Source organism: Megalops cyprinoides, chromosome 6 (assembly GCF_013368585.1).
Source record: "Megalops cyprinoides isolate fMegCyp1 chromosome 6, fMegCyp1.pri, whole genome shotgun sequence".
NCBI classification, from domain to species: Eukaryota; Metazoa; Chordata; class Actinopteri; order Elopiformes; family Megalopidae; genus Megalops; species Megalops cyprinoides.
Window position 1 is genome coordinate 3,740,701 of NC_050588.1, and position 13,033 is coordinate 3,753,733.

Here is a 13,033-nt window from a genome sequence, read left to right on the forward strand (position 1 = left end):
AAATGTAATTCAGTATCCATATTCAAAGCTGCAATCATTCCACAACTCAGTATGGGTGAGTACTTGCACATCAGCTGCTTCTGTTCGTGCCCTACTAGTGGACCTCTGGGCTGGGATGTGGTCGATGCAGCTGCAGGTACACTCCCATTTGTGGTATACCTGTTCTAGAATTTCCCCTATGGTGATACTAGAATTGCTTGATGTCTAGAGGGCTGGTCTCTTAAATATGTTGTCTAGCTAGCCATTCAGAATAGCCCTTCTGTCTTGCTAGATTACAGTTTGCATCAAATTAAGTTGCAAGATTAATGTGCTCGTTATTTGGGAAAGTGTGCACATACAGGACAGTCACCATTTTGCCTGAGATACTGTAGCTAGCTGGATAACAGCTTGAAAATGTGCACCTGAAGCCTATGACGATTTGGCTGGCTAACTAGGTAGCAAGTGACTTTTGTTGCTATTTTACAATGCTTCAGAAACAAAATCATTAAATAAACAACAATTGCAAACTGTTTTATTTTTTTGACTGGGCTAAAGAAAGGGTTAACATACTCAGTCTGATGAATGCTTTGAAATGGAAAGGAAGGCAAGGGAGCTTTCTGTGTCAGAGCTGCTTCCCAAACACAGTGCTGAATCTTAGGACAGCAGTTTTCCTTAAAACAGTACTAAGAACCCCAACTGTAATAAGCTGTTAATTGGTGTCTGGTCTGAATCAGCCATTTACAATGGTCTGCCCTTGAAGACAGCAATATGTCAGAAACAGATGTGTGCCATGAAGAATTCTGATCTACTGTTTAAAACAATATTAAAAATCATGTAATCACAAATGTAGGTAATGTTTCAGGGATTTTTTGTTTATTTTTAAGTATTGAGTTTGAGGGCCCTAACAGGCAGGTTGTTCAATAATTTAAATAATTTCCTTCAGGATAGATAAAGTCTTATCTTGTTAAAGCTGAGAAATGAGGGTCGTGGAGCAGCTGCGTTCATTAAGAAGAAAATGGCTGCGACAAATTTATTTTTTAAGTAAAAAAAAATATATATATAACTTTATGTGTACATACACGTTTTTATACTGCACATTGCAAAAACAAGTTTATGTCTCTAAATCCTTAAACTAAAAACTGTAAGCAAAGGATTACTGGACACTGAACAATGGCAAGATCTTTCTGGAAAACCTCTCCTTATTGGCAAACTGCAACAAAATCTTGTTAGAAAATGGATTATGAAGCATTTACAGGTTAAAAAATTAAAACAACAGGGGGTGTGAGGTCACTGATGCTGTTGTATTCACACAGTGTAACCCAACCCTGACAGGGCACCTCTTCACCCTGAAGGGCTGTACAGTCCGCCACAGAGGAAATGGCATGTTAGGAGGGTGTCCTCACTCCAGTGGGATCTAACTCTGGCTGTTGGCCTGTCTCTCAGTGACCTCAGCCGCCATGGCCTCCTTGTACTGCTGGGTCCAGACCTGTGGCTGCTGCTCGTGCAGCTGGAGGGGGAGAGAGAGAGAGGGGGGGGGGGGGTTCAAGCCCCTTACTTACAAAAGCCTCTTATTTACTCTTACACTAACAGGCAGGTAAGACCACAGATACAAGACTTACTCTAAGACTAACAGGGAGTTACAGAACAGAGACACAGGATACAGGGCAGCAGTGTGTCACAATGTCTTGCATTCCTCCGTTCACTACAATGAAAAGCTCTGGCTGAATGCTTCATTGGCTGGAGGCGGAGGGTGGGCTTGTAGGCTTACAAGGGGGAGTGTGGAACGCTAAGTCACAACTGCAGAGACGGAACACGCCTCATAAAACATCACAATCTGATTTTTAACCAGTCAGCCCCTTGAGGAATTCCACAGTAGTGAAACAGTCAGGCAGATTTATGAAAATGTCAAGGAGTTCCCTTCTGATAAAGACCAAGATGGATGGCCTGTCTCTTACCTCACTTACAAACTGCAGCATCTTCATCTTTGAGACCTCCTTCTCTGCCCGTAACCCCCAGCGAAACTCATACTCCACTGGGTCTGTGTGCGGGATGCGCACGTACTCCAGGTGCCTGCCGCATGCGTGTGCACGCACAAACACGCATGCACACACACACACACACACACACACACACACACACACGCAATAAATAAAATGTCTCTATGTGTGTATCCTATGGTACAATCTTCACAATCACACTTTTCTACAAGCATATTGCATGAACTAAAACGTAACATTAGAACAGAACTGCCAGGCCCAAATGTTCTGCTGCTACCAAATGTTATTGCAGGACACAAAGAACGACAGCGATAATGGAGCAATGTCAGGGGTACAGTCTGGTAGGGAGGCTGGTCGCAGTTTGTACTCTTCACCCCATTTTAATGTGTGGTGTGGTATAAACAGGCATCCTATGGTCTGAGAGGAACCCGCTCTGAACACACCAGCCAGGCTGAGATTCAAACTCAGACCAGGGTATCACCCCCCCCCCCCCCCCCCCACCTTACACCTCACACCTCACAGCCAGTGTCGCTCAACGGATATTGAAACCATCTGTTCCTCCCCCTCCACCCATATAGACATGTTACATTTTATTTTCTCTTTCTGTACCCCATCTTTTTTAATGTCTTAATAATCTTCCATCCGTCTACCATCTTGGCTCACCCGTTCTGACAATATGTCTGTCTTTCCTTTAGCACAGAGTACACACACTTATTTGTGCTTCAGAGAGACATGTCAGATTTGGAATCAACAGCAGCTGGAGGGAAAATTGCATCATGGCCAAACATGAAAAGCAGCATGTCAGAATTGACACGTAAAGCGGTTCCCCTGCAGTGCTTTCTGGGATTTGTTGCGCAGGCCGGAAAACTCACTTCTGCCTGACAAATTCTTCTGTGACCAGCTTCTTCACATCTCCAAAGTCGTCATGCTTCTCTCTGCCGAAGGGACAGTAATTTAGCTCTGAGTCTGTGCTCACAAGAGGGACTGTAATTTAGCTCTGAGTGTGTGCTCACATATAGCACTCAGAAGTGCTGTCCTTAATTTAAAAAAGCAGGGAAGCAGCCACAAGCTCTAACACTCACCCCTGATCCACTCTCAGCTTCTTCAGGGTGTTCCATATCACAGCTAAGGAGAAGGGAGACACAGAAGGAGTAACAAACTAAATCTCAGGACACACACAAGCCCACTGACAATCTCATAGACAAACCCTACCCCACTGACACACTCAGAGACATTAAAATATAGGGTACAAGTGCACTCACACAGGGATGCCCACACAGAAAGACCAGCATAAACACAGACCTTCATTCATTAAAGGGGGGGGGGGGGGGTGTGATTACCTCCTGTCCGCACTCAGATAGTTTGTAAATATACCTTAGGAGAGGAGTAGCAGTCAAATGCCTCAGACCACGGCCTTCATTCAGCAACATTGCATATGATCATTTCAAAGCAAAGTGGGAGATTTACCAATATCTACATTTACTTGAAATCATGCATAAATCTACGCACATGGTGTGCGTGCACATGGTGTAACGTGGCCAAATATGTGTTTTCCTGTGTTCTGTTCATGATAGTAACAACCAAGCCAGACATGAGTATTACATGGCAAGACAGTGTTTGTATGATAGGAGCCCACCTGCAACATGCTTCATTTATTTTTATTATTTTTACCCTTATTCATTATGCCTGTTTGCTTGTTCACTACAGGCAGTAGTGTAGCGGGGCTTGTATCCTCAGAAACTTGCACCTCTGTTTCTGTTCCTGAAGTTTCTCTTCTTAAATTTCTTTCTTGCAGCCATTCTTCCAAAGTTTTACTGCTATAGCCTATTTCCATGTGGCCTTTAAATGGATGCTTATTTACCTTAAAATGGTTAATTGGGGGCATGTCTATGCAAATGACTATGAAACTGCAGGAGCACAGAGTTTAAGAACAATCCAAATTTATCTACATTCATTACTTTCTGTTGTGAAACATGTGTGCATGTTTGATAAATCCAAATTTCCTGGTGCATATGGGCCATTCTAAACCCCCAGCCTCATAATCTAGTAGCCACACAAAGCTGGGCCAGAGAGAAACGTTACTCACACTCCTTGACAGCACCTCCTTTCATGAAAATGAGGCTCAGGATGACAAAGAGAAGGGCGGTCCGTGGGTTCCCAGGGCTCCTGAGGGCAATTGTGTGGACAGACAGCAATTAAGCAAGGACAGGCAGAGGAACAGGCCAGTGGCAGCTCCGCCTTTCACTCACACTCACCCTGGCTTCAGACTAAGTGGTGTCAATGAGGGTACTTACATACCAGTGTCCAGAAAAACTACTAGGACATGAGGTCCAGACCCAGATACTACTGCACTGCTTCCTTCTGTCCGGAGCCAAGGCAAAACAGCAGCCCTGCACTCCATTACCAATTCTAATCTCTACTTATAAATGTTAAATATATCACATGCATCTGATGAGAGTGTGAATACAGATTTGAACATGATTACATTACAGCAAAATGTCCACGCAATCAGACCAAACAATTCTGGGCAGTATCACAGACAAAAAGCAGGAACAGTACTATAGGTAGGCGTGACTGAAGAGAAAAAGACAAATCAGGTGGAGGACACAGGAAAGATATTGTGGGTGTGGCAGAGGAGAAACAGGTAGACTAAAGCCCAAAGAAAAAGCAAGAGAGCACTTGGCCAGGTGAACTAGAGAGGCAAAGGCACTGTTGTGGTGGTGAAAGGTGTTGTATCAAAGCAGTGAGGGTTAAAAGCAACAGTGCTGAAGGTTACCCGGGTCAGGACCTCACATGGATTGGTGGTGTTATTGGAAGGAAAGCAGCAGCAGTAAAGGTTACTATAAAAGAGAGCCTTCATCTCTCCCTAGAAACTGAGTGTTTGTTAATTACTTGTGGTAATCCTTAATGTTAAATGTTCAAGGGCCATTTTCTTCCATCAAACTGTCCAATAACAGATTGTATTTTACCAGTTGCATTCAAAGCCTGTTATGTGATTTGTTTGTAATTTGTCTGTCTAGCCTATTGGTTAACAAGCCACACCTGCCTAATTGAAAGTTTATTAAATACAGGTCTATGGCTGGAGAGCAAGGGAGAGGCTCATTTTGCTCTGCCGTCTGTTTGTGCAGGCTGGTTCTTTTGTTGGTTTTTAACAAATTATTGGCTTTTTATTGGCTGTATCGTTGATCTTTTCTGCTAATTTTTCAAGAAGTGTTTGCCAGTTTCTCCACAGTTACCAGGTCAGGGGCTCTGACAGGACTTCACTCACATGTTGGTGGGGTCTTCAGCCATGGGCTCCAGCTTGTTTATCAGGATGTAAATGCGATTCTTTGTGTCAATCTCCACCAGCTTCAGCCCAAACACCTGGTTAAAGGACAACTACCAGTTTATATCTCTGGCCTTCATTGTCACTGAAATCAGACCACAAAACCTGTTCTGTTTGATAATGTCATCATCCCTCAATGCTTTTACATTACATCACATTACTGTCATTTAGCTGGTGCTCTTATCCAGAATGACTTGTATAGGTTACAATTTAATCAATTTATCCATTTATTTGAAGGGGCAATTATGGGTTAAGTACCTTGCCCATGGGTACAACAGCAGTAGACTAGCACAGAATTGAACCAGCAACCTCTTGGATACAAGCCCTGCTCCTTATCACTACACCACACTGCTTTACAGTGAGTTTAAGGAAACTGGAGACCCTCACCATCAAGTTCTCTCATTAACACACACAAATCAGTCATGCAATGTTCACATCTTCACACATGATGTGAAAGGAATGTGTGTTCTGGGATGCGATTTGGCCAGCTCACCTGCTCCAAAGTCCTGCTGGCCCTCTTCATGATCTCAGTGTAGATGTTCCTGTACTCCTTTATCACATGCTTCACAATGTCTGTGTAAGAAGTCAGAGGGGTAGAGAGAGGGATGAAACAGCTAAGATTTATTACCAGAGGCACAATAAAAACCTACAGAAAGAATCTGAGCAGTGACCTTCAGTGGAGAATGCACCAGGACAGCCTGTACTTGAATCATAAACAATCTACATGGAAGAACTGAACTGCTTCACCACACACACACTACATAAACTGTTGTTAGCCTGGTCTGACACTGTCGTTCATTGAAGTTTGATGGATACATTTCTGTTCTCTTGTGTTGGAAGTCACTCTGGATAAGCGCGTCTGCTACATGAATGTAAAGCAATATAACAGACATACATACATATATGCACACATAATTCGATACATACATACAGTACATATTTATGATCTACACAGTGCAGACCTGTTCGCTTGATTGGCACCTTCTTCTGGTCCTTAATAAGAATAAACTGCACCACCTCTGCCATCTGAAAATCAGGAGTAATTTCAAAACAGGAAACTTTCGCAAAGGTGAAAGGTCAGGGGGACATAAGACTGTGTGCAATTATACCCTGAATGCTCTAACAGAATGACCAGAACAAATGTAATGTAACAGTGTTGCTGGCCAATTATGCAAGATAAGTTCAAGACCTATATGCTTCATATTTTACCTGGTGGGAACTCCACCTGACAATCGTATCGACAGAGGAGCTATCCCAACCACAACAAGCTTCAGATTACATTTTTCTTTGCACTCTCATCCAGATCAGCTAACATAACCTTACCATTGTAAGTTATCCATTTACAAGGTTGGTTAAGTGCCCTACTCAGGAATGAAACCAGTAACCTTTGGTTTATGAGTCCTGCTCCTTTCCAATATGCCACACAGAGACCACGGTCACCAGGGTCCTAACCAGGAGCTTCGCCTAATTTACCTCAATAGTTACCTAGCTGTATAATTCAATAATGAGAGGAAATGTAAGCTATACAAGGTGCTCTGGAATTTCTGTTGAGCAAATATGTAATAATAATTACAGGAAACTAATTGGAAAAAGAATTTACTAAAAAGGACTAAAGGTCAAAGGTGGATAGACAATGAATGGATGGGATTATATTTAAGGAGGAATGATCAAGGTTTTGGGAAAGCAGGAAGGGGTGGGGGAAATACCTTTTGGTCAACTTGAGCTGCAGTGATTCGCTCCAGTCCCCTCTGAACCTGGGAAGAACTGGGCTGTGTGAAAGAGATGTTGTCATCCTCGTCCCATGCCTCCAGGCCCTGAGGTTTGGTAGGAATAGAGGGACACAGGTCACTGTCAGGCTTCCATTTCCCCACACTCCGTGTTGGGAACTTGCCCATTCCAAACCAGACACTATGCTTGTGCACAATATATGCAGCCGTATTTAAAAAAAAAAAAAAAAGACTAAAAGCCTTCAAAACGAATTCTCTTTTGTTAATTTTTTGCTTCTGACTGATAAAAACTTGTCTCTATAAACCCCCATTATAAATCATTTTCAAGACTGGAGTGAGTGCCAGTTTCAAGCATCGCCCAGCCACACGCGGCCCGTGGACGGGGAGAGATCTTACCCCGGACAGCCGGCCCTGAGATCTCTGCGACGCTCCGGCCACCCGCTTCCTCTGAGACATGACCTGGTTTGGGAGTAAACTCGAGTATGTATCAATACGTCTTGGTGAAACCGGCGAATACAGACGAGATCGCGGAAGCGAGGTTCGAGGGTTCGAACCGAGCTGTGGCATGGCTAGCTAGGCTAGGTTAACAATTGTTTGACAAGGAATGCGGCTAAATCAGTAACATTATCTGGCTAACCAACGATCTTTTAACGCATCCACGTATCTAACTAGCTAGCTAACTATTTGTATCGGGTACCCAAGTGAAACTCAATCAAATTAACGTAACATGTCTAGCTAGCACAAGCTAGCGACTTAATGCGATGGATAGGCACATAGCATCGTGTAGCGAGCTAGCAAGATTGTTGGGCAAGTCTTGCCCCTGTGTGCATATAACTAACCAAAAAACTGTTGTGAGTAGAATGATGACTATATAGAGCAAGTCAGCGAGGCATGCTAACTGTTTTCCATACGATCGGACATAGAAGTGCTCACCGTTCAACCTGCCTTCACCTACGCGCGCTGCTCAGATGAAACCTAACCGCGGTTGTGTCTTTTTCCTGATTGGCTGATTGGATGCCGTGATGGGTGACGCAGGTTAATCGCTGGAGTTCAGCAGCATGGTTCTCCATCTATAGGTATACATCTTCAACGTGTACAAGGTGCAAGTGCGACTTAGCACTGAAAAAAACACCGCTGAAATAGTGGAAATTAATGTAGTTTTTTTAATAATAGAGCCTGTAAATTGGCAGTGTTAAACAAGCATCTCTCACAAAATATGTCAAGAGAGTGTCACTCGAGAGACTCAGACACCTCTGTTTGTGCAAACCAGCATCAAAGTGAAAAGTGTGTTAGCAATTTCAATAGTTTTACATGTTTAATACTGGGGAATCGGTAGAATAATGAATGTGAATGTGAGTGAATGATACAGATTTGATAACACTATAGCAGGGTGTCAAAACTTTTTTCAGGGGACTTGTAATGTATTGATGAGATGGCAGCAGAATCTTATTTCAGTGATTGTATTCAGGCCACGCTTTTTTACCAATGTAATTTACCAGTTTTCCCACAATGCACCATGTTGTATGTAGTAACAAATGGTCTACTCCATTGCATTAAAACACTGAAAACCAATACATATGGTTTGTCTGTTAATACACCACAGGACCCCTACTCATAATTTTCAGTATTTTTTAATGACCAGTGACGACTTTATTATGTACACCTCTCTAATACTGGGTAGGACCCCCTTTGCCCCCAGAGCAGCCTGAATTCTTCGTGGCATGGATTCAACAAGGTGATGGAAACATTCCTTAGAGATTCTGCTCCATGCTGACATGATAGCATCACGCAGTTGCTGCAGATTTGTCAGCTGCACATTCATGCTGCGAATGTCCCGTTCTACCACATCCCAAAGGTGCTCTATTAGATTGAGATCTGGTAACTGTGGAGGCCATTGGGGTACACTGAACTCATTGTCATGTTCCTGGAACCAGTTTGAGATGATGTGTGCTTTGTGGCATGGCGTGTTATCCCGCTGGAAGTAGCCATTAGAAGATGGGTAGACCGTGGTCATAAAGGGATGCATATGGTCAGCAACAGTACTCAGGTAGGCCTTGGCATTTAAACAATTCTCAATTGGTATTAAGGTGTCTAATGTGTGCCAAGAAAATGTTCCCCACACCATTACACCACCACCTCTAGCCTGAACCATTGACACAAGGCAAGATGGATCCATGGATTCATGTTCTTAACGCCAAATTCTGGCCCTACCATCTGCATGTCGCAGCAGAAATGCTGATCAGAAATGCTTTTCTGCATAGCACTGTTGTAACGTGTGGTTATTTGGGTTACATTCTCATCCAACCTGTCATTAACAAGGCATTTTCACCCACAGAACTGCCGCTTGCTGGTGATTTTTGTTTTTTGCACCATTCTCTGTACACTCTAGAGACTACTGTGTGTGAAAATCCCAGGAGATCAGCAGTTTCTGAGATACTCAAATCACCCCATCTGGCACCAACAACCACCCCATGGTCAAAGTCACTTAAATCAGATTTCCTACCCATTCTGATGTTTGGTCTGAACAGCATCTGTACCACTTGACTATGTCTTTGTGATTTTTATGCATTGAGTTGCTGCCAGATGATTGGCTGATTAGATATTTGCATCAACAAGCAGGTGTACAGGTGTACCTAATAAAGTGGTCACTGAGTGTATATGTGGGTGCGAAAGGCAACAGCAGCACAATGCTGGTTTTATGCAGCACTAGAGAGCCCAGTCCAGAATGAGGACAACTTCTGTGTCATATTTTTAGTGTACCATCACAGTTCAAGTGCAGCAGCTCAGACTACTCCTCAGAAGGAGTTAGATTTAAGTTCATCACAGTGAAGAAACCTTGAGCAGAACGTGGCTTAGAGGGGAAGCCCATCTGCTTCTGGCCAGCACTGGGCAGATAGAATTGAGAAGAGAATAAGAGAATGCTTAAGGTTGTACAATGTACTTAAGACATTTGAATTTGATAGACAGTAGTAATTAACAAGGAGTAATTATAAAATGTAATTCTAGAATGTCTGGTTCTTGGCACACAGTTGGCTTGATAGGCAGGGCAGCGAGGTAGCTGAACTGGAAATCGAGATGTGGCACTTGAGCTACAGCTCCAGGCAGAAGCCCAAGGTAGGGACAGGAAATACAAATAGAAAACAGTGATTAGTGGATGTTAATTACAGGAATGAAAACATAAAGGCATAAAGGCAAGGGGCGAGCAGAGGGGGGAAGAGAGATGCATGTGTGCAATAAGGAAAAATCTTGGCAGATAAGCACTATGGCAACATACCTAGATGACAAGAGGCAAGGGGCCAGCACGATCATGAGGGCAATCCTAAGGCAGTCAACACCAGACCACAGCCAGATCAGTTGGACACAGAGTAACCAGGCCATGATGTAGTAACAGCAATGACCATGTAGTCCACCAGAGACTCTACGATCAATGCCTGCTCCATGCCGTGTCCCTCAACTAAAAGATTTGAAATAGAGGTAAGTTTTTAGCCTAGACTTAAAGAGGGAGAGAGAGTCTGCTCCCCGGACCTCGGTGGTTAATTGTTCCATAGAAGAGGGGCTCGATACGAAAAGGCTCTACCACCTATAGTACTTTTACCCACTCTTGGAACAATGAGAAGTCCCGTGCTTTGGGAATGTATTGTTCGTTTTGGAGAATATGGGAGAAGAAGGTCCTTAAGATAGGGAGGGGCAAGCCCATTTAAAACTTTAAATGTAAGGAGAAGTATTTTGAAATCAGAGTGGAGTGGAGAAAGGCTAATACTGGGGTGATGTGCTCAAAGTGCTTTGTTTTGGTTAGAATATGAGCAGCTACATTTTGAACCAACTGAAGGGGCTTTAGGGAGGCATATGCACAACCTGACAAGAGGGCATTACAATAAATAAATCTGGATTTAACAAAAGCGCAGATTAACTTTTCAGCGTCATGTATTGATAGAATTTTCCTGATTTTGGCCATATTCCTCAAATGAAAGAAAGCAGTCCTGGAAGTGTTTTTTATGTGTCTCAAAAGAGAGCTCAGGATCAATCGTAACACCAAGGTCTTTGATGGTTGCACTTCAGGCCAGCAAGACACCATCAAGATTTAATGTAGTATTGGTGAGTTTGCTCCTGATATACTTTGGGCCAATCATCAATCTTTCTGTTTTGGAGAAGGAGGAAATTATGGGCCATCCATGTCTTTATGTCTTTGAGGCAGGCTTCCATGTTTGATATTTCCAACATCAGGTTTGGCCGATATGTATAACTGGGTATCATCTGCGTAGCAGTGGAAATTAATGCCATGTTTACGAATGATATTTCCAAGAGGCACCATGTATAAAGAAAAGAGCAAAGGTCCAAGCACGGATCCTTGTGGTATTCCAATATTACTCTGGAGCATTTGGAAGACTTATTGTTAATAAAGACAAAGTGATGTCACTCTGGCAGATTAGACCTGAACCAGGATAGAGCCTTTCCACTTATGCCTTTCCAATCAGGTTTTCAAGTCGGTCTAATAGATTAAGATGATCAATAGTATCGAAGGCTGCACTTAAGTCTAGGAGCACAAGTATGGAGATACAGCCATTGTCAGAGGAGAGAAGGAGGTCATTAAGCACTTTTAGGAGAGCAATTTCTGTGCTGTGATGCGTTCTAAACCCAGACTGAAAAACGGCCAGAATATTATTGGACTGTAAAAAGGAGCAAAGTTGCTTTGTTTCCACTTTATTAGATTTTCGAAAGGAATGGGAGATTTGAGATGGGCCTGTAGTTCGACAGGTCTTTTGGGTCTACAGTGGGCTTCTTCAGAATAGGCTTGATGACTGCTCATTTGAAGGACTAAGGTTCATGTCCAGCCATAAGGGAGGCATTGATAAGATTTAATAACGGTGTGCCAATTTCAGGTAGCAGCTGATTTAGAAATCTTGTTGGAATGAGGTCTAACAGGCAGGTAGTGTTTTTAGATTAATTAATTAGGGAGTTGCTAAATTCAATGTGTGTGAAAGAGTCTAGGCACATGGCTGGCCTAGTGGACATCTCTACCAGTGGCGGCTGGTGAGCTGGAAACAGGGGAAGCCCAAACGCTACCTTTAAATTTATCATTACTTTCAACCTATTTCCCTTTATCCTCCTTCATTAACAATAAAACAAATAATTCACAGAATAATTGACACCAATCACGTAATTAGAATAAATGATTATGCTCGCAAAATACTGCCGATTGTCTGAAATTTGTGTGCTATTGCGAAAGCTACAACATGAGATTATTTAATTAACAAGGTATTCAGCGACCCACCCGAGGGTCATGACCCAGGGTTTGAAAACCACAGCACTAAAGAGCAGACTGATTAAAAGTTTTTTTATCAATAACACTGTGGGGAAAAATACAAACAAAAACTGAGCAGCGATATCTTGACCATCATTTCCCAAAGTGATGATAGCTTGACCACAATCAGCTACTGAAAATTGTTAGCAAAGTACTCTTAGTCTTTCAGAACAAGGACATCATCGTCACTGATTAACAAAATAAGGTAGCTGGGTTGTAAGTAAAGGTACTGCAATGATAAATAGAAGTATCACCATTGTATTTCACAAGAACAAAGTACACTACATAACAAAAAATTTCACTGACAACCTGAATAACTTATGTACACAAGAATGAAAACAAACTAGTAAACTGATTTAAGTCAAACTTTAAGAAAGAATATAGAATGTATAGAATGTAAATATGTTATACACAAAAAAATGCCTATTTTATCCCATTTCATGCACACAACATGGAAGAATATTACTCTACACACAGTAGGGATAGAGTAGTCCTACTGTGCAGTGTCCAGGCTGGCTGTTCCTCATAACCTTCTGGCTCCGGCACACTGCATCCTCATTGTACCCCAGAGTTACACCTCTATTGTCATCAAATCATCACAGCTAGAGAGAGAGGCACTTATAATGCACAGGTCACTGCTCACACAGCTCACAGTCACAATCTGCTGTTGCAGTCATATAATCATCCCATGAGCACTTAGTAA

General features: G+C 42.6%; 1 protein-coding gene and 1 non-coding gene across 3 annotated transcripts; both read right to left on the reverse strand.

Annotated features, from left to right (window-relative positions):
- Nucleotides 1-460: 460 nt before the first annotated feature.
- Nucleotides 461-7,995, reverse strand: ndnl2 (necdin-like 2). Of its 2 annotated transcripts, none has more exons than XM_036531584.1 (11): nt 7,962-7,995; nt 7,425-7,487; nt 7,008-7,115; nt 6,264-6,327; nt 5,795-5,874; nt 5,245-5,339; nt 4,063-4,142; nt 3,059-3,101; nt 2,849-2,911; nt 1,935-2,049; nt 461-1,486 (listed from the first exon to the last, which is right to left on the reverse strand). In XM_036531584.1, the coding sequence occupies exons 2-11, from the start codon at nt 7,482-7,484 to the stop codon at nt 1,394-1,396; spliced, it is 801 nt and encodes a 266-aa protein (XP_036387477.1). In that variant the 5' UTR covers nt 7,485-7,487; nt 7,962-7,995; the 3' UTR covers nt 461-1,393. The 2 variants fall into 2 exon arrangements, with proteins under 2 accessions (XP_036387477.1, XP_036387478.1); XM_036531585.1 differs by lacking the exon at nt 7,962-7,995 and adding an exon at nt 7,868-7,948.
- LOC118780019 lies at nt 2,314-2,422 on the reverse strand. Its single transcript, XR_005005059.1, has one exon. It is a non-coding gene; the product is annotated as a small nucleolar RNA SNORA11 (small nucleolar RNA).
- Nucleotides 7,996-13,033: the final 5,038 nt, after the last annotated feature.